Genomic DNA, 22,218 nt, shown 5'->3' on the forward strand with positions numbered 1-22,218 from the left:
CTTTCTGAGCAGAGCATGGGGCTGATGCTGTTGGGCTGGAGCCACAGTCTTCAGTCTCAAGTGTGGATCGGAACTAGAGGATGTGGCAAGGAGTGAGAAGGCACCAAAATAACTACTGGCACGCGTCCCCCAACATCTCAGGGCAAGGCTCTCCCATTTTTAGTTTTTTGAGGAAATTTCATACTGTTTTCCACAGAGGCTGCACCAGTCTGCATTCCCACCAGCAGTGTACTAGGGTTCCCCTTTCTTTGTTTCCTTGCCAGCACTTGCTTGTTGATTTGTTTATGATGGCTATTCTGACAGGTGTGAGGTGATATATCATTGTGGTTTTAATTTGCATCTCTCTGATGGCTAGAGATGTTGAGCATTTTTTCATATGTCTCTGGGCCATCTATATGTCCTTCCTCGAGAAGTGTCTATTCAGGTCCTTTGCCCATTTTTTAATTGGATTGTTTGTCTTCCTGGTGTTGAGTTGTATGAGTTCTTCATATATATTTGGAGATCGAACCCTTATCCGAGGTATCATTGGCAGATATGTTCTCCCGTACAGTTGGTTCCCTTTCCATTTTAATGATGGTTTCTTTAGCTGCGCAGTAGCTTTTAAAATTGATGTAGTCCCATTTGTTTCTTTTTTCCTTTATTTCTTTTGCCCTAGGAGATGTATTGGCAAAAATATTGCTATGTGGGATATCAGAAGTTTTCCTCTAGGACTTTTATGCTGTCACAACTTATACTTAAGATTTTATCCATTTTGAGTTTATTTTGGTGTATGCTGTAAGTTGGTGGTCTAGTTTCAGTTTTTGTTTTTTTTTTTGCATGTACTAATCCAATTCTCCCAACACCATTATTGGAGAGGCTGTTTCTTCTCCATTGTATATATTAATTGACCATAGACACTTGGGATTCTCTGTTCTGTTCCATTGTGTCTGTTCTTATGCTAGTGCCAGACTGTTTTGATTACAGTGGCCTTGTAGTATAGTTTAATATCAAGTATTGTGATTCCTCCCATTTTGTTCTCTCTCAAGATTGCTGAGGCTATTCAAGGTCTTTTATGGTTCCATACAAATTTTTGAAATATTTGTTGTAGATCTGTGAAATATGCCATTGGTATTTTAATAGGAAATGCATTGAATCATTCAATCTATAGATCGCTTTGGGTAGTATGGATATTTTAATGATGTTAATTCTTCCAATCCATGAACACGGTATATGGTTCCATTTATTTGTATCTTAATTTCTTTCTTTAGTGTTCTGTAGTTTTCCAAGTACAGGTCTTTTAGTTCCTTGGTTAAATTTATTCCTAGATACTTTATTTTTCTTCTTGCTATAGTAAATGGAATTTTTTTCTTAGTTTCTCTTTCTCATATTTCATTGTTGGTGTACAAAAATGCCATCAATTTCTGAGTACTGACTTTGTATCCCACTATTTTGCTAAATGCACTTATTAGGTTGAGTATTTTTTGGGCGGAAACTATAGGGCCTTTATGTACATTATCATGCCATCTGTGAATAATGACAGTTTTACTTCCTCCTTTCCAATTTGGATTCCTTTTATTTTTTTTTTTCTTGTCTGATCGCTGTGGCTAGAACTTCCAGACCTATATTGAATAAGAGTGGGGAAAACGGACACCCTTGTCTTGTTCCTGATCTTAAGGGAAAAGTTTTAGTTTTTGCCCATTACATATAATGTTAGCTGTAGGTTTCCCATATGTGGCCTTTATTATGTTGAGATATGCTCTCTCTATTCCCACTTTGCTAAGAGTTTTTATCATAAATGGGTACTGAATTTTATAAAATGCTTTTTCAGCATCTATTGATATGATCATGTGATTTTTGTTTAATTTTGTTTATGTGATGTATTACGTTTATTGATTTGCGAATATTGTTAACCATTGATAAACTGGGATGAATCCCACTTGATCATGGTGTATGATCTTTTTAATGTATTGCTGAATCTGGATTGCCAATATTTTGTTGAGGATTTTAGCATCTATGTTCATCAGAGATATTGGCCTTTAATTTTCTCTTTTTGTTTTTCCTTTACCTGGTTTTGGAATTTGGATGATACTCGCCTCATAAAAACAGTTTGGGAGTCTTCCCTTTTCTTGAATTTTTTGGAGTAGTTTGAGAAGGATAGGAGTTCTTAAATGTTTGGTAAAATTCACCTGTGAAGCCATCCAGTCCAGGACTTTTGTGTGCCAGGAGTTTTTTTATTACTACTTCAGTTTCACTAGTTGTGGTTGGTCGATTCAGGCTTTCTGCTTCTTGATTCAGTTTGGGAAGATTCTATGTTTCTAGAAATTTGTCCATTTCATGCAGGTTGCCCAATTTCTTGGCATATAGTTGTTCATAGTGATTTCTTACAATACTTTGTATTACTGTGGTATTGGTTTTGACTTCTCTTTTAATTTCTGATTTTATTTATTTGGGTCCTCTCTCTTTTTTTCTTGATGAGTCTGGATAAGGTTTATCAATTTTATCTTTTCAAAGATCCAGCTCTTGGATTTATTGATCCTTTGAATTGTTCTTTTAATCTCTGCGTCATTTAATTCTGCCCTGTTCTTGATTATTTCCTTCCTTCTCATTCTGGAATTTGTTTGTTGTTGCTCCTCTAGTTCTTGTAGATGTAGTGTTATGTTGTTCATTTGAGATTTTTCTATCTTCTTTAGGTTTTGGGTTCCTGTGTGTTCATTTTTGTTTGTTTCCCAATACTTTTTGACTTCTTTCTTAATCTCATTGTTCATCCATTCATTATTTAATAACATGTTATTCTGTGTCCACGTAATTTAGTGTTTTTGAATTTTTTCCTTGGGGTTGGTTTCTAGTTTCAATCCAATGTGATCTGCACACATGCTTGATATGATTTCAGTTTTCTTGAATTTGTAGAGACTTGTTTTGTGTCTTACTATGTGGTATATCTTTAAAAATATTCCATGTGCATTTGAAAAGAATGTATATTTTGCTTCTTTGGGGTAAAAAGTTATGTGTACATCAATTAAATCCATTTGCTCTAGAATGTCGTTCAGTGCTGCAATATCCTGGTTGATTGTTTGGTTGGAAGATTTATCCATTGTTGACAGTGCAGTGTTAAAATCCCCTATGATAACTGTGTTGTTGTCAATATCTTTCTTGAAGTACTCCAAGATTTTCTTCATATATTTAGGAGCTTCTATGTTGGGTGTATATGTGTTTACAAGGGTTTTTTCTTCCTGCTGGTCTACTCCCTTAAGTATTGTGTAGTGATTCTTTGTCCCTTTTTATGGCCTTTGTTTTGAATTCTATTTTGTCTGCTTTAAGTATTGCTACCCTGGCTTTCTTTTCATGTCTGTTTCCTTGAAATATTTTTTTCCAGCCCTTCACTTTCAACTTGAGTAGATCTTTTGTTCTGAGGTGGGTCTCTTGTAGACAGCATATACACAGGTCGTGTATTCTTATCCATTCAGCTACCCTACATCCTTTGATTGGAGCATTTAATCCATTTACATTTAAGTTTATTATTGATAGGTACTTATTCATTGCCATTTTTTTCTGTATGAGTGCCCCCCCACACCCACCCCAGTATTTCTTTTCCTTTTTATAGCAGTCCCTGTAACTTATCTTGCTGTGCTAGCTTGGTAGAAATGTATTCTTTTAGACTTCTTTTGTCTGGGAAGCTCTTTATTTCACCTTCCATTTTAAATGAGAGCCTGCTAGATACAGTAGTCTTGATTGTACGTCCTTGCTTTTCATTACCTGGAGTATATCATGCCAATCCTGTCTGGTTGTAGTGTTTCTGTTGAGAAATCAGCTGATGGCCTTATTGGAGCTCCCTTGTATGTTACTAGCTGTTTCTCCCTTGCTGCCTTTAGGAGTCTCTCTTTGTCTTTAAAACTTGCCATTTTAATTATGATGTGTCTTGGAGTGGACCTCTTTGGGTTCATTTTGATTGGGGCCCTCTGTGCTTCCTGAACATGCATGACTTTTTCCCTCACCAAGTTACGGAAGTTTTCTGTCATTATTTTTTCAAAGAGATTTTCTATCCTTTGTTTCTTTTCTTCTCCTCCTAATATTCCTATGATGTGAATGTTGTTACATTTCATGTTGTCCTGATGGTCCCTTAAACTGTCTTCTTTCTTTTTGAGTCCTTTTTTGTTTTGTTGTTCTGACTGGGTATTTCTTTCTACCTTGTATTCCAGCTCACTGATTCGTCCCTCTGCTTCATCTAGCCTGCTTTTAATTCCTTATAGTATATTTTTCATTTCAGATATTGTAGTCTTCATTTCTTTAAGAGACTGACTTAATTTATCAAGCTTAAATTCTTTCTAAAAACATTTTATTTATTAATTTTTAGAGAGAAAGGAAGGGGGAGGAAAAAAGGGAGAGAAACATCAATGTGAGAAACATCGATTAGTTGCCTCTCTTAAGCTCCCCGACTGGGGACTGAACCCGCAATCCAGGTCTGTGCTCTGACCTAGAATCAAACTGGTGAGATTTTGCTTTGCGGAACAATGACCAACCAACTAAGCCACACTGGTCAGGGCCAAGCTTAAATTCTATTATTTTAAAAGATTTTATTTATTTATTTTTAGATGGGGAAGGGAGGGAGAAAGAGAGGGAGAGAAACATCAATGTGTGTTTGTCTCTCACACACCCCCAACTGGCGACCTGGCCCGCAACCCAGGCATGTGCCTTTATTGGGAATTGAACCAGCAACCTTTTGGTTTGCAGGCCAGCACTCAATCCACTGAGCCACACCAGCCAGGGCTAAATTCTTGATTCAGTAATTCAACATTTTCACCTTCTGTCGAAAATGTGGAAAACTAACTTCCTCCCAAGTTTGCTTTTGTTGGCCCTCAAAAAATATATCAAAGTAACAGTAATCTCAGTTTAGTGGAAACATCTTGGGCCTTCGTTCTTCTGTAAATACATTTTGGGCTTTTCATACTTAGAGGGCTAAACAAATTTATAGGACAATAATCTTCTTTCTCAAAGAATCTTTATTTCTGGGTTGGGAGAAAGGATTGCATGTAAAGAAGAAACTGTACTGTTCTGGGTGACTGCACATGTAATTAAAGATGGACTTACCTCAGTTGAATAGGCTGTCTTTTGCCCCAAAGGGAGAGCTTTAAGTATATTTTAAAACTGAACACTTTGTTTCTATTTTTAAGTCTCCAGAAATGATTATTTAACACGGGAAACCAGCTTTTGGGAATGAATCTGATGTGCTCATATTTCAGCATTGCCGGCATTGTTTTCTTTGTGATATGAGATGATTTGGCTGTCCCTTAAGTTATCTTGTATTTTTGTTCACTTCTGCTGTTGTTTAAGGAGGCTTTACCTTTCTAACACACTTGTGACTCCAAATAATTCATATATCCTAGTTTGAGAAATTGTTGGGGAGGAAGCCTGATTAGGAAATAGAGATTGGTTGGCTGCTGATCAAGTGAAAATTTAATTTAAGCTATCATTTGGGTTATTGGCATGATGGAGCAACCAGTGAGTTACTGCTTATTTTTTGGTTTTGGCTTCTTTTCTAATGGTTGTACAGATAGAGAGATGGCCTGGCATCTAGACTGAACTAACAGTAGAGCTGTATGTATGTAATAGCTGCTGATTTTCTGTTGGTATGAGGTGGACTTTGTATGTCTACCTGCATCCTTCTGAAGGAAAAAAGCAAATTACTACTTGGTTTATGTTCCAGAAAGTACTAAGACTATTCTGCAGGTATATAGCACTTACATAACATTTATGCTTTTCAAAGATATTTCCTATTGTCATTTCATGCTTACAACATGAAAATGACATGTTGTAACCTTGTAAATAAGATATGGCAGGTATAATTCCCAATCGATAGAGGGGTGCTAAGACATAAGTAAGAAGCTGGGTTAAAGTCGCTGGCTCAACAAATAAATGACTGGGACATCTTACTGTGTTTTATTTTTGAATTGTAATTTTCAGAAAATTTTATAGGAGGAAAGAACTGAACATGCCTCTTTATGTGGTTACTTTTCAGCGCCGTCTCAGACATCTTCGGAACATTGCTGCCCGAAATATTGTTAATAGAAATGGCCATCAACTCCTTGATACCTACTTCACTCTCCACCTGTGTAATACTGAAAAGATACATAAAGGTAAGGGATTCTGTGAACTTGCTATCCACAGATCGTTACATCTCATTTTTATTCTTTTGTAACCTAAATGTCTCTTGATATTATTGTTTACTGAAAAGCTAAATTGTCATGCTGTGACAATATTTCATGAGCAGTTATATATATTAAAGAAACATGATATTTGGATAGTTCTTTCAGCTAACTGAATCTTATATTGATAAGTTTATTATTCCTTTATGAATGTAAAAGCTGTTATGCCTTTTTTCCAGTAGCTATTATTTAAAATAAATTATATGAGTCTAGTATCCAGTACTAATTTGCTTTTCTCTAAAATGTAATTGATTTCTTTAATATTATGAAAAAATTGGGTCCCAGTTCATATCTTCCCATATCTATAATTCCTTGTGTATATGGAGTCATTATTTAGAAGAATTGGCATGGTTTCTTTGAATTGTTTTATGTATTAAAATGTTGACTCTTCCATAAGTGACAGTTCTAAGAGTAGGCCAAATATTTGATTCAAAATAACAAGCATCTTTTGAATACATGTTGGATGAAAGGCACTTTGATATAGTCAGTTGACTTTATGTCAGGTGGTGCAATGATAGGAACATTGGATTAGGATTGAAAGTATCCATACTAGTTGTAGCTCAGCTGTTTACTAATTGTGTGACTTTGGACAAAGGTCATGGCTTTTGAACCTCATTTTTCCCATTTGTAAAGTGGAGATAATGAGTCTTATGAAGCTTGCAAGATAAGTTTTTATGAGGCTCAACTGAGATAAGGTGGTAACACTTGGCACAATGTTACTAAGGTCTTATATTAACAAAAGGTGGCATTTTGTATTTTATTAAAGTTACTAAGTACTTTGAATTTCCTGTGGCAAAGATGAAATATTTGAATGACATTATCTTTTGGTTTTAAGTACTTAAAAAAAACATTATTAAAGCAGTAGTTGTTTTAATAACTTTTTTTAACCTTAATACCAGTATATGGTCATTAAAAATTCAATCAGGAATTATATAGAGCAGAACCTCCCCCATTGTAAATAACATTAAAATAATTCTTAAGGATCAAAAAGGACTCTAAAATCTGCCATTTTTTCATATAATTTTATTTCATTCTTATTTTTTATTCTGACCATTGCACATTTTTAAAACAATTACTGTAACCTGAATGATCAGTGCTAGCTACTATAGCAAATACCACTGATCTTACCGGCCTAATATAATACATTTTTCACACTGAGTCTGGTGCAGGTGTTCTTTGTTGGGTGCTGTCCCAGCAGCCCTTCGCTGAGTGGCAGTGACTCAGGTGTCGGGCCCCTTCTATTTTGGAATGCTGCTGCCGTCAACATGTGACCTCTGGCTTGGCAAGAAAGGGATCAGTTGAGGGAGATTAAAATCTTAAATGGAAATGGCCCAGCTCAATTCCATCACATTCTGTTGGCCATAAATCTGCGTCATTCTTTTTAGATGAAAAGGGGCCTTGGAAATGTCGTACTGTGTGTCAGAAAGAAAATAAACAGTTTGGTTGTTTTTTGTCCTGAAGGTATAAGCATTTTGGCAGATCTTAATAATAATTTCATCTACTTCTCACTGATTGCTTTTGTCATTAGCAATGGATGACAGTGCCAGAGTGTTTTAAATTTTTGACATGTTTCTGTAGAACCAGTTCTTGGTTATCTTCATAGAACTTCTATGTCCTTGCGTAATTATCTCTGATAATAGTAATTAACATAGTACTTACCACATCTTAGGCATTTGGTAAGTGATAGCAATTGTTATTAGAATTGTGATGTTAACAATCATAGGAGTAGTTTCTAAAAAGGGAGGAGTCATGGGGCTGGTTGGTGACCATGATGTAAAAACTTGTCTAAGAGATATGAAGAAAGTGATTTTTTTCTTCTTGTTTTTGTATTTTGTCTTCTAGCTCAAATTACATTGTGAGCTTAGAAGTTATCATGGGCTGTTTGTTGAGGTTATCTCAATAAAATGATTCTTAGCACAGTTAGGGAATAGCTGGTGACAGACCACAAGGAAGTCCAGTGTCTGGTGATGGTTTTGAGTCTATCACTAACAGGCAAGCCCTGTGGCTAGGGCATTTAGTTAATTTATCTCTCAAATGGGAGGACTGATGATTTCTGAGACTTCCTTCTGCCCCAGGCTGTCATGGATGAATGAAGTTTAGTCATGGTGGTTTTGTTGGACCCGTAACTTGGGTTCTGTAACTATTATCTACCACAGGAGGAATCAGGAAGCTCTTTCCTTACTGAACCTAGCTAGTACTGTATCTTACTGGATCTGTGATGACGGGCACAGGCTTAATTGTTCATTTCATGATTATTATGTGGCTCTTGGTATAGGATGACCTTTACAGAAAGCCAGTTGGCTCTTCTCACAAAACCATATGTACCACCTGTTTAGTGGCATCATTTGTTAATTTTATAAGAAAGTTTTTTTAATTGGAAGAATATCTTAAATGCTGATTTTAAGTTACTGTTTTATTTCAGCTGAATTCACAGCAGATCCTAAGAAGTTATGTATGGGATTAAATAAAAATGACATCTTTTAGCACTTTTAGGAGGCCGTTTACCTTTTAGGTAGTTCAATTCCAACACTAGTTATCACATCTCTAGAGCATGAAGTCTTGTGTTACGTGTGAGGAGCTAGGTTTTAATCCTGGTTTCCTCTTAAACTTGGAATTTTTATAAAGTTGGTGTTGTTCTTAAGCCATCATTATTTTTCTCACCATGAAGTATGAGTTTCTGGCCTCTCCTGGATGCCAACGAGCTGTTTTGAATGTATCCGAAGACAAACTCTATATAATCCAATTTGGTGATCCCATTCGAGTCTCTTAGTTTTAAATACCAGTGATCACTAACAACTTGCAAGTTCTTATTCTTAGCTTGGACCTCCCCCCTGAACTCATACGCCTATTTTCAGTTGTCTATTCTACATCTCTGTTTGGAGTCTAGTAGGTAGCTTAAACTGAGTTTTTGGTGTTCCAGTTCCAAACCACCTCCTGTATTGTTTCTTCTCTCATTCTTTTATTTCCTTGGTGAAAAACCTTGGAATCATCCTCGGTTGTCCTCTTTTATATCCCGCATCCAGTCTTGCAGCAAATACTTTTGGCTCTTACTATCATAATATATCCATAATCTGATTACCCTTTACTATCTTCAAACCACTATCATCTCTTGCCTGAATTGTTGAAGTAGACTTCTACAAGTTTGCCTACTCATGCACCCTCTTCAGTATGTTCCCAACTGAGAGCTCATGAAAATGAAAGTGAAATAATGATATTCCTCTCCTAAAGCCCTCCACTGACTTCCTGTCTTACTCAGTAAAAGCCAAATCCTTCTCGTTTTTTAGAAGGCCTTTTGTGATCCGACCCTCTGTTACTGCTTGGACCTTATCTCCTTCTACTCTTCTGTTTCTGTTCCAGCCACACTGACCTTCTTTCCTTCTTGATATTCCTTGAATATATCAAATTTCCTTCTGTTTAACTATGTACTTGCTGTGTCTTTGGCCTGGGCACACTTTCCTCCTGATATTTACATGACAGTTTCCTCCACTGCCTTTCTGGTCTTTATTCTGAAAGTTTCCTCAGAGAAACTCTCCTGACCACTGACTAAACCCTTTTAAAAATTGTGACTATTCTCTCCCTGTCATTTGTGCTTTATTTTTCTCCATAATACTTCATATTATTTGACATACTATATGTTTAATTATTTGATTAATGTATATCTCTCTCCACTAGAATGTAAACTCCATGAGGGCAGAAGTTTTTAGGTCACTTTGGTTCTCGCTGTACTCTCGCTAGTTCTTGGAAGCATGCTTGCCACATACTAAGTTCATATATGTATGTATTTTTTTCTAAACTTTTGAATAGCTAATGGAATTCATGGTTCAGAGTATATGATGCGCACTTCATGGCGCTCTTGTGTGTGTGTGTGTGTGTGTGTGTGTGTGTACACATAAAGGTTTGTATTAAAGCCTTCCTTTCACCTGTTCTATCTTCCTAGTTTTCTACCCCATCCTTCTAACCACTTTTATTCATTTCTTGTTTATCATTCCTGAGATTCTTTATACAAATACAAGTAAAATCATTACCAAACTATATATATTTCTGTGCTATATATACATATTTCAAATTATGTATATAATTTCAAATATACATATATATTTGAAATGTTCACTTAATGTCTTAAATGTTTTCTCATATTTAAAATGTTTTTCCATGTCCTAAATGTTTTTTCATATTGGTTTATAGAGAGCTTCCCTAATTTTCTGCAATGTTTTGCATTGAATAGATGTACCTTTAATTATTTAACTGTCTCCTTTTGGTAGACATTTATAGGTGGTTCCAGTCTTTTGCTATACACACAGTACTGTATTGAATAACTTTATAAGCACATTATTTTTGTATATTCTAAGAAGTAGAAGTATAAAGAAAGTGTATACTTACATTTTGGTAAATATTAGAAAATCGTCCTCATTTACATTCCCACGTGTCATGTCTTTTCCTCCAGAGCCTCACCAACAGACTGCGCAAACTTTAGAACATTTGCCAATCTGATAGGTGAAAAATAGTTTTCTAGTATAGTTTAAGATTGTATTTCCTCTGTTAAGAGTCAGGTTGTGGTACTAAAAAGGCATGCGTTGAGTGAATGGAGCGCTGCCTGACGCCCACGCGTGCCTGGGGAGCCGGGTCCTGCAGTCTCCGGCTGCTGGCTTCTTAGGCCTCGGCATGGGCAGAAAAGTGTTTGTATCTAATGGTTTCCTTTCACGTCGAAATACGTCTTGGATGATAATCTTTTTTGCTCAAATTAAATTGATAAAAATTAGTATAATTTATTAATAAAAATAATTAAAAATTCACTATTTCCTTTGAGCCTCACAACAACTCTTATTTTTCAGGTGTCATTGTCCTCTGAAAGGTAAAGAAACTGGCCCCAAAGGGTTGACTTATCCGGGGTCAGGCTTATGTGTGGTAGATTTGGGACTGGAACTGTTCTTTGACTCTAAATACACTGTTCTGTTTCTCACTATGCTGCTCATTTTATTGACAGTGTTTTGATGTAACAGAATGATAGTGTAAGCCCACATTTAGCATGTTAGACTACTTCAGACTCGGTGATTTGTTTCCAAATTGTGTGACTTTTGTTGACCTCTCTGCATTTAAATTAGCCATTTAGCAAGTCCATTTTGAGAGTCTCATGGAGAAGGTAAATTATTTAGTTTCATTTATGGGCACCGTCAGTTAGCAAAATTTTGAAAGAAATAATGATACTATTAATTTTCCAAGAGCTGGAGATATTATTTTAGGAACTGTTTAACAGTTTAACCACAGATTAAGTTGGGGAATTCTCTCAAAGGAAAAAGAGTATCTTTATTTTTTTCCCACTGATTTTAAAAGTAATACATACTGTAACAAATTCAAATAATACAAAAATGTAAATGTATAAAGTAAAAATACTCTGTTATTAAAAAAACACCTTTTTAGTTCTTTTAGTCCTTTTTTCTAAAAATGTGTATGGTGTGTATAAATTAGAATATATATGTATACACAAATACATAACATACATACATCTCTAGTTAATTCATGATTGGAATAATCATGGAATAACCTATTGGAATAATAGGTTAGCCATTTGGGGAAAAAATGAAAAGAATAATACTTTTGGTTGCCCAGTGTTGTGGAAACAGGTATTTTCATAAGTGTGATTGTAAAATGGTACAATATTTTTAGAGAATAATTTGGCAATGTTTATCAAATTTCTGTTTTTCTTTTTGTCTTGCAGTTTTACTTCTAAAAGTTCATCCTATAGACTTAAATGTCTTAGCATATATATCTTTAAAAGATTGTTTATAACATTACTTGAAATATCTAAAATATCGCAGTAACCTAAATGTTCATCAGTAGAGGATTCTTTATTTTTTCACCCTCACCTGAGGATATATTTATTGATTTTAGAGAGAGAAGAAGGAGGGGGGAGAGAGAGAGAGACAGAGAAAGACAGAGACAAACATTGATGTAAAAGAGATGCATTGATTGGTGGCCTCCTGTGCATGCCCTGACCAGGGATTGAACCACAGCCTAGGTATGTGCCATTTCCGGGAGTTGAACCCACAGCCTTTTGGTGCATGGGATGATGCTCTGACCAACTGAGCCACCGGGTCAGGGCAGTAGGAGATTCTTTTTAATACCAATTAGAATGATCCCTTTCCTTATTTCAAATAATTGTCCAAGATAGAAAAATTAGAAAACTTCCAAACAAAAACTAAAAGTAAGCAATTTAAATCATACCATCTAAGATAAACATTGTTAATATAAAAATTTGGTTCCTGTTGTGAGTTCTTAGAACCTGTTGGTTTTCTTTTTTCACTTAATATATTGTGACTGCCTCTCCACAAAATAGAATTATCCTATCTTTTCTGTTTTTGAAGGAAAACAGGCATAGAGTAATGCAAATGATACATTTGTCAGGAAGTGCTTTAACTGAACGAGGTCACCTGTAAGAGTGTTATGTCCATGTCTGCTTTTTATTTGCTACGTTACTATTCCCGAGCCTCAGTCATTAGTAGACCACCTTGACAAGTTTCACCACATTTGAGTTTTACCTATGCTGTTGCATGCTTAATATGTTTTTAAAAGTTCATTATTTTTAAACTTATGTCTAAGAGTAATGTGTGAAATTGTTGATTAAAAAAAAAATGTTGTCTGCCCTGTGCCAGGAATGATTTTTTGTGCTTAGGAGACAGCAACTGTATAAAACAAACATTGCTCCTTTATGGAACTTAACAATGAGGGACTTAATATATGAGTCATAAGTTTCAGTATATTAGAAAAAAAGAGCTTCTCCATGTCTCATGTAAAATCATCCAAGTACCAGTGGTATGTGCATCACACCCTATAGCACCCTAAGGATACAAGGGTCCTTGTAAGCTCTGCAGAGACAGAGCATCATGGAGGTGACTTTGGCAGGGTCAACAGGGAACGTTGGAGGGTGGCCAGAAATGACTGCCTGAACCTCTGTCACATTTCTCTCTTTTGATTGTGTCTTCTGGTTTTGTAACTTTTACAGCATACTTGAAGGTTGGTAGAATCATGAAATTTTAATGCTTACAGAGGACCTTTGGTTATTAGTCTAATTCTCTAAGTTGTCTAATGAAAAATGGGCCCAAAGAAATTAAAGGGACAGAATATTAATGATAGATGGAACTAGATGTTAGGTTATTTGGTTGCTAGATCAGTATTCATTCCACAATACTACAATGCATGGTCATAAGAGACATTTGAGAAAAACAGAGCATATGGAATCAGTTGTAGAGAGTGGCAGCAGGTAGGGGAGAAGAAAGTCTTAGTGTTACGGACTGAAATTTGAATCTAGGGTAAAAGGAGCTAGTAGAGTAAAAATCACTAACTTAACTCTTAATAGGTTTTGACTTTTCTTTACTGATGTTTTTCCCTTGAAAACACTTTTATTTAATCTTTATTTCTATTTTATTTTATTTTTTACAGATAAAGATATAGAGAGGATCAATACCTTGAAAATGTTTTAAGTGTTTTACTGAAACATATGTTAAACAGTTTACCAGACTAAGAGTTAACGAGCTTATTTTCTTCCATATCACTTATTGTTTTTTTTCTTTTTTTCCAGAATTTTATAGAAGTGAAGTGATTAAGAATTCCTTGGTAAGTTTGACTTCTGACAGGTACATATATCCAAGCCTATAACTTCTGTTTCAGAAAATCCTGAGACATAAAACAAGGTCAAGTTCAGTTCTGGTATTTTGATCCTTCTACAGTTAAATCTTCTGATTAATTACTGCTTAAATCTTCATCAATTTGTTCATTGCTATATCTCTAGTGATTAGAACATGCCTGGCACATAGTAGGTACTTGAAAAATATTTGCTAAATGAACTTTAAAAACAACTGGTGTTTTTTCAGCTCAAATTTTATAATTCTATCACTTCTATTTACTATAGAGATTTTTGACTTACCAAACATTGAAATAAATGAAATCTTCATTTAGATATAGTTCTTAAAAATTTTATGTTTAGGGCCATTGTATAGGACCCTCCCACTTGTTTTTGGCAATGACATTGCACAGTTAGAAATTTGGAAGTGTCCTACTTTTGATACTCTGTTCACTTGATATTTGCATAAATGGCTCAATTTATTGGGCCATGTTGATAAAAAGAAGAGCTTTATGGTAATGATAATATCCCTTTAATGGTCCAAGACCATACTGGATTTGCCTACTCTCCACATTTTTAAATCTCATCTCCTAATACTTTTTCTCACTCATTATATTCTGGGCATACCTCACTTTTTTAGTGCTTTGAACATACCAAGCTTATCTTGTTCCTTATGCTCTACCAGAACAACTTGTTTTTCCAGCTGTTCATTTGGCAGAATTCTTTGAGGTCTCAGCTATGTCGCTTCAGCTAGACCTTCTATGACTTTTCCATCTAAAGTAGTTCTCTTTCTCCTACTCACTGTTTTTCTTGTTACCTGTTTTATTTTCTTTAGAGCATCCATTACTATTGGAAACTTATTCACTGATTTGTTTGTGTTTGTTTATCACCTGTCTCCCATACACCAGAACATTAAGTCCCATAAGAGCAGGGACCTTGCCAGATTTGTTTACCTCTGAAATCCTGCAGTGTAGCATAGTGCAGATGCTCAGTGAGTATTTGTCAGATGAATAAATGGATGTCAGTGATGTATTATATTTGCAGAATCCTTTTACCTATGTTACACCATTTTGACACTTAGAAAAACATGTAAGGTAGATAGGGTAGGTGTTAAGAAACTGACATATGGAAAGGCCCAACAGCTTTCACAGTTACACAACTGCAAGACCAGAACCTCAGTTCCCAGGCCTTCTGGCTTAAAGTTTCTACTGCTCTTTCCTTTTCATTAAGCTGTCTTCCATATATCTCAAATATTATAATAGATTTGGATCTTAGGTCAAACAGCTTCCTTAAGCCCATCTCTGAGAAACTCCAATCATCAGTAAACCTGTTCATACATTACATGATTCATGAGAAGTAACTAGCACCATGCCTGACACATAGTGGCTACTGAGTAAATACTAATTTTTCTTTTTCTTCTGGTTCAGGTGGAAATAGAAATGGCCCACAGACAAGTGAGAGCAGGGGAAGGGAGCAGAAAGAGTAGATGTCACTTTGATTTATCTACTCTCCTTTCTCTAGCCAAAAACTCCATTTGGAGATGGTTTTACATCTCTGCGTTTTCTCTGGATTTGTATTATAGTGGACCCTATGATGCAGTGGTACCCTAGTGTATTATTCCGCATTATTAGTATTGTATTTACTTGATATTCAATTGACTTCCTAATCCATATGTCTAAACATCATCTCTGAATGTTCACTGCTATCTTCAGCTCCTTTTGACTCCTATCTACAATCGCTTGTGACCTTTCTATGAATTGTGACATCTTCATCCCTTGTGTACTTAGGCTGAATAATGTTTTGTAAAATGGTCCAGACAAAGGAGAGGGTTGGACAAAAAGACTTCCAAGATCCTTTCAACTTACAGTTTGTACTGCGATTGTTTCCTAGGCACACCACTTAACAACAACATTTGCTTGCATTGTACCTGTTCATGAGCATTTCATCTTGTGCAGTAGAGGAAGTTGGAGACTGCCTGGATATCTTTATGTCTCCCTAGTGCCCACTGTATTCTGTTGGGTAGTTTGTTAAATGTTGGTTCATTGATACTTCCTTTTAGGGATATTCTTTAAGATTATGACATTTTTGGCAAGGATTGTTGTACTTTTAATATAGGTTTGATAAACTTCAATTCACTTCTTTTCTTTTTGAAAGGAGTCTTCTTAGCTTTCTGCTAAATCATTGTGGCTGGTTCCGATTAATGGGCACTGAACGTCAGAGGCATCAGTGATCCTCAGAGAATGTGCTGGGGATGTCACAGTGTCACCTCCTCTCTTGCTGTCTCTGAAGAACCACAGATGGGCAGAATTGGTTGATTTTTTTTTTTCTGCGTAGGAGTTTAATTCTTAAACTAGTTTGCTATATGCTGAATAGAATTAACGATTTAAATGCTTTTATTCCTCCTGGTTACCATTGTGCTTGACATATAGAAGGTGCTCAGCAAATGTTTCTTAATCAGTGGATTTGTCCACAAATATATTTATTGACTGACTTCTAATTAGCTTCTAAAGCATTAAGCAAAGTAATACTTTATTTTGCTAAGCTTTCAGTAAATTTTCACTTGGGTGAACTAAGATGGGCTCTGAGCTTGTGAATAAACTTTTTTACTCACATAACTTAAGGATTTGACTGTTTTTTCTATGGGTTTGTATTGTGAGCTTGGTCCTTAGACTGGGGCCTGGTTTTGCCATCCTTTCTTTAATTTTTTTGAAATAATAGTCTTAAAATTTTATTTATTTATTTAATTATAGAGAGAGCGGAAAGGAGGGAGAAAGAGAGGGAGAGAAACATTGGTATGCAAGAGATATATCAGAGATGTATTAATTGGCTGCCTCTCACATGTCCCCAACTGGGCTCCTGGCCTTCAACCCAGGCATGTGCCCTGACCGGGATTCGGACCAGCGACCTTTCATTTCACAGGGCATCTGTCAATCCCCTGAGCCATACCAGCCAGGATGGTTTTTTTAAAAAAAAATTATTATCTTATACCGTTCTATCACCATTTGTCCCCCTGCTCCCCCAGTATCCCCTCCCGCCCCTTGCCCCCTAGTTTGCCATTCTGATGTCAAAGACAACATGGGAAAATGGACACAAGATTAAAAAGAGCGTTTTCCCTAAAGGTTAGGTAAACTGTCCTCATGTGCCTATCCTATGCCGCTGACTCCTGAGCACTCCAAACTAGTGCTGCCCAGTCAGCTTTGTGTGATGGTGGCAGTGTCCTGTGCACTGTCCAGTACAGCCCACCACTGGCTACGTGTGGCTACTGAGCACTTGAAATGTGGTTACGTGTTACTGAGGAACTGAATTTTTAGTTTTACTTAATTTTACTTTAAATAGCCACAGTGGCTAATGGATGTAATATTGGACAGCACAGTTCTAAATGATTCTGAAAAGCTTTCTTACAATGTGTCATATAGCAGGAAGACATTTCTTTCTTTGTGTGTGCTTTTAAAAAGTATTCACTTTGTACTCTACTGCTGGTACCATTCTAAATCATTGTCATTAGCTGTTCACAGGGTGCTGGAGGTCCTTGAATACGCAGGATAAACCTCATGAAGGCAGGGACTTCGTGTGCTTCAACTTTGTATCCTCCATGGGCATTATATTTATTTAGCAGTTTTTCCTTCCTTGAGGTTCATTGCTTGACCTGTGTGTGATAGGGAGTCTTTTGGGTGTATTTCAGTGATAAAGTATAAAACGACTTCCTTAATTTGTGGGAATTCTCTTAAATCCTATAAAGAAGATGAATGAGGTTATTTCTATATTGACAGATATTTGCTTCTCTAATACCGAATTGATGCCTTGTTGCTTTATTTCTTTGCCTTTCTGCTTACATAAAAACATAACACTTTTTGTTGAATTTTAACATACATGAGAGTTAACAGATCTTGAGTGTACATCTTGGTCACTTTTTTCAAATTGAATACACCCATGTAACTAATGTCTACATCAAGAAATAGATTTTCAGTGCCCTAGAAGCCCCCTCCTGCTCTCTTCAGTTTCTACTACTCTCTTGACTTTTAACATCATAAATTAATTTTACCTGTTTTTGAGCTTTATGGAAATGAAATCATACAGTATGCAGTCTTTTGAGTCTGACTTCTGTGTCTTAACTTTATATTTTAAGAGTCACCATTATTACTGTTAGGGTGTATTTGTAGTTAGTTTGTTCTGTTGTATTGCGTTCTGTGAATATACCAGAATGTGTGCAGTCTTCTCTTGATGGTTAGAATCTAGTTTTGAGCTAAGATGAGTGGTTTTGCTATGAACTTTCATCTATCTATTTATCTATCTATCTCTATTGGTCAAAAGTATGAATGCCTTTCTTCTGGGTACATATCTAGGAGTAGACTTGGCTGGGAATATGCATGGGGTCAGCTTTAGTACACATTTTCAAATAGTTTTCCAAAATTATTGTTTTATTTACACTCTCATCAGCAGTCTGTGAGCTGTTCTGGTTACTTCACATTCTTGTGAACACTTGTTATTTCTTTAATATTGAATTTAAATTTTTGATAGATATTATACACAGGACTTCTTTTGTTTAAATTGAAATCAATGAAGGTATTTTAAATGGCAATTAAACTCAGCACACGTAGTGCCAACACTGTGCCTAACTTGGAAGAGTTGATATTAAAAGCTGCTTTTAAGGTTGTGCACGTAGAGACATCTGATGACTGCCACCTGGTGGTCAAATATTGCAGGACTGTATTGATTTTAACATTTCTAAAATTGGAATTCATCTTACAATGTGAAGGAAAGTATCAGTGTTAGAATTGATAAATTGGAATATGCTAAATGGTAAAAAATATAGTGGAGTAAAATAAAGTAGCAAAAGGGAGCACCTGTCAGGGTTGCCTGTTTTTCTAGGGTAATCGTATAGAGGATAAGCTTTTGAGCAGACACCTGAAGGCTGTTCCAGGCCAAGAGACAGGCAGGTACAAAGGCAGGAATGTCCTTGAGGTTCTCAAGAAATGGCTAAGAAGTTAGCATGGCTGAAGTGGCGTGAGCAGGCATGGTTTTGCCAGGCAAGTATGACAAAGTTGACGGGGGGCAAGTGAACTGAGGACCAGGACAGCAGATGAAGTGCCCTGGAGAGACTGGATATGATAGTGAAAGGCTGGATGGCATAAGAATAAGATTTTGGAAGGGATACAGTTCCAGGTCACACAGAATTAGGAGCATCTGGTGGGCAGGGACCCCCAACTTATTCATTTGTCTGTTTTCTAATGTCCCAGCACAGCGCTTCACCCAGACAAGGCCAACAAACGTTTGCTGCATTGAGTAACAAGAGTAATTCACCCGTGATAAGTTAGATGGTGGAGATGTGTCTGCAAGTTATACATCAAAGTGATGGTTTCTTCTAAGATATATTTAGCATAAAATAATTACTAATGAATTATTCAGTTTTACTGTCTCTGGCTTCAGCTAGCCATGCCCTCCAAACTATTTGTTAACTCTTGGGAACATTTTTATTTTTGGTTCAGGAGGAGGTTATATCCTTAGCATGATTGAAGGATCATTGGTAATAACTAAAATGATTGAAGCCGTAAGAATGGAAGAAATTGAATTCTCTAAAGTGGATTTTGTACATACACAAAAGACAAATTAGAATAAACCCATTTGTATCCATCGTTAACAATTATAAAGTTAATTATTAGATTTTTTTTAAGCGGAATTTTAAAACTTTTATTAAAAAATAAAAAAATCTCATGGTGGGAGTAAGAATAGTGATAGATAATTCATGTGTGCTTTTTAATACTTTAATAAAAAGTACTAATTAAAAAGTGTGTACCTGTAATTCAAGTATGGTGTTGACTGCAGTATATATATTGTTTCTTATACTGATCACAATGCTATAAGGTGAGAGATATGCTTGTTTTATAAAGGAATCTGAGGTTCAGGCTGAGGAACTTGCTCTAGGCTGAAAAGCTAGTGGTGACTCATAAAACTTACTTTCCAGAGCCCTGCTCTTTTGCAGCATCTTGCTGCTTCTCTGTGTTATACTTCCTTCATCCGATTAAATGTCTCCTAGAGTTAGATCTAGTAGAGGCCAGTGATGGGCCATAAAATTGAATAAACAAAGTTTTAGAGCATGTATCTTTTTTTTTTAAGGAAAAGCATGTGATGTAATTATCAGGACTGTAAACTTATGTTGGGATTGTGACTGCCTGAGCTCTTTTTAAATCTTTGGGAAAAAGCTGATGTGAACAGTACAAATAGTCATTTTTGAGATACTGGCCTGAGTGAACTCTCATTCAGCTGCGACTGAATGAACTTATATTTTATCCTTGTGGGTGTGTCTGTGATAGGGAGTTGGCTCCTCTGGGTTAGGCCAAGCTGTGTTGCTCTGTGCTGTATAGCATTGTCTCTAGGGTTTTCCAGCTTCCTCCCGGGCAACTACATGATTTGGAGGGAGCCTAAGATAAGTGACACATGCAGTTATTTTACCAGGGAACAAGAGGATCCTATGAAAACATGTAGGAGTATTTTATTATCTCAATTTGGGACAGGGTGGTTACTAAAGTTTTCAACCAATAAGTGGTTCCTAAGTTGACACATGAAATATGATTAGAGGTGAATGAGATGGGGGAAAGAGTTTATTGGGCTGAGGAATAAATACTACTTAACAAATTCAGTATGCAATTCCTGAGATAGTTAGCAATCTTGTATGTTTTTAGAAAGTTTGAACAACTTTTATGAATTCTTAGCTGTGTTTCTTGTGACCACACATGTGTTATTAAGAACTGTGATAGCTAGTTTGTGTATTTTGAAAATTTTCTATTTTTGTGTATTTCTTCAATTAAATAGGTATGAATTGAGCAGTTACTGATCAGTGTTATAGAGAAATTGTCCTGGTAATGAATAATAATTTTATATTTTCTGTGGGTAGTTAATGTTCAGTGAATTTTTAAAAGATATCCATATCTTGACATTCTGCCACTGTGAATTAGTGAATATGGTGTAGGTCCCTAAATGATGTTAGTACTTGAATAATTTGTTTTATCTAGAAAATGGGCCAGTGTGTTTAGGTAAATATAAATAAAAATCATTTTATGGGTCTTTTACAATAACAGTATTGAGCAATGAAGTCTTTGAATATGTGGCAAACTGTCTGCTTTGTATCTGAATGCACCAACTTGGGAATTATTGCTCATTGCCTGGCAGCTATTTTATAAAAGTATAAAGGAAGGCCACTGTAAGAACATTGACAGTAGCTTTACTATAATAATGTTGTATTGGCTTAGAAAGGAAACCCCAGACTTCTATTTAGCCACATGAAATAACTTCAAAAGACTACTCTTCCCTCCAAAGGTTTTTAATTTATTTTAGAATGAAGTATTTAAGAATATTTAATACAACAACTACCTCCAAAATCTTATCCCTCATGTAATACAACTCTCTCATATTCACCAAGTCTTTACTTTTTTTTGACTTTGGAAAGTAGTGGTTATTTCATGCTTTTTCTGGAGCTTATCATTGACAGATTTTGAAGTAACTTTATATTCTAGAGTACACGTACTTTTGTTCAGAGGTGATTTTACACGTAGGCCAGTAAATGGCTGCCTTTTCAGGTGGTATAATTTAAAGGCCAGGAAAGCCCTCCAACTCCTGCTATCTAGGCTTTAGGGCCTAAAATTACACCATGAACAGATACCTTCACTTAATTTGTAAGATGCTGTGTATTTCCCATTACTGGGTCTTTTAAAAATTACTTTTATTACTTTTTGTTGAGATATAGCACTTTAAAGGGCAGAAATAATAGTCTGATGACTTTTCGAAGAGATCAGTGTAACCAGATTAGGAAATGGAACATCAGCACCTCGTGTGTTTTCCCTCTAGTTACTACCTATTCCAAAAGAGAACTCTTATCCTGACTTGTAGCACCATAGATTAGCTCTGCTAGTTTTTGAACTAGCAGCTTTTGAAAATATAGCATATATTCTTTTGCCTAATATAGTCTTTGTGGGATTCATCCATGTTGTTGCATGTACTAGTTCATTACCCTTAAAACCTTTCAACGGCCCCAAATCTTTCACACAGTGAAGGACTGCTTCTCTGGCAAGGCATTAAATATCTTTCAGTTTAGTCCTGTTTCTGTCTCCAGCTTTGTGTCCTGTCACTCTTGTGTTGTGTGCGCCAGCAAACGGGAGTTTGAATCCAATAGGTTAGAGGTACTTTGAGGGCATTGTTTATGTGTCGGTTCTTAATAATTGTATCTTGATTATTGAATAAATAAATGGTATGATTAAGAATATGTGCTCCTTTTAATGACTATAATAAATAAGAAGAGAAATTTTAATATACCATTATCACCCCTTTTGTGTTAATTAGAATGTCTTCTTGGTTGACTGAAGTTTGCAATTTAATATATTCATGAGGTCTTTGGTTTTTAAAAACAAAATTATCTACAATCTAATT

At 35.8% G+C, this 22,218-nt stretch overlaps 1 protein-coding gene across 4 annotated transcripts in view; it reads left to right on the forward strand.

Annotated features, from left to right (window-relative positions):
* The window catches only part of UVRAG (UV radiation resistance associated), a 264,247-nt gene that overhangs the window by 15,437 nt on the left and 226,592 nt on the right, over nucleotides 1–22,218 (forward strand). For 3 of the 4 annotated variants that reach the window (XM_054576288.1, XM_054576290.1, XM_054576291.1), the window contains exons 2-3: nucleotides 5,993–6,110; nucleotides 13,756–13,790. In XM_054576288.1, the coding sequence (XP_054432263.1) occupies nucleotides 5,993–6,110; nucleotides 13,756–13,790 (153 nt within the window). The remainder of the gene's footprint in view (nucleotides 1–5,992; nucleotides 6,111–13,755; nucleotides 13,791–22,218) is intronic. The other variant, XM_054576289.1, reaches the window with a different exon arrangement.

This window comes from Pteronotus mesoamericanus, unplaced genomic scaffold (genome assembly GCF_021234165.1).
Source record: "Pteronotus mesoamericanus isolate MK-2021 breed Mesoamerican mustached bat unplaced genomic scaffold, CSHL_Meso_final contig_33, whole genome shotgun sequence".
In the NCBI taxonomy this organism is placed as follows: domain Eukaryota; kingdom Metazoa; phylum Chordata; class Mammalia; order Chiroptera; family Mormoopidae; genus Pteronotus; species Pteronotus mesoamericanus.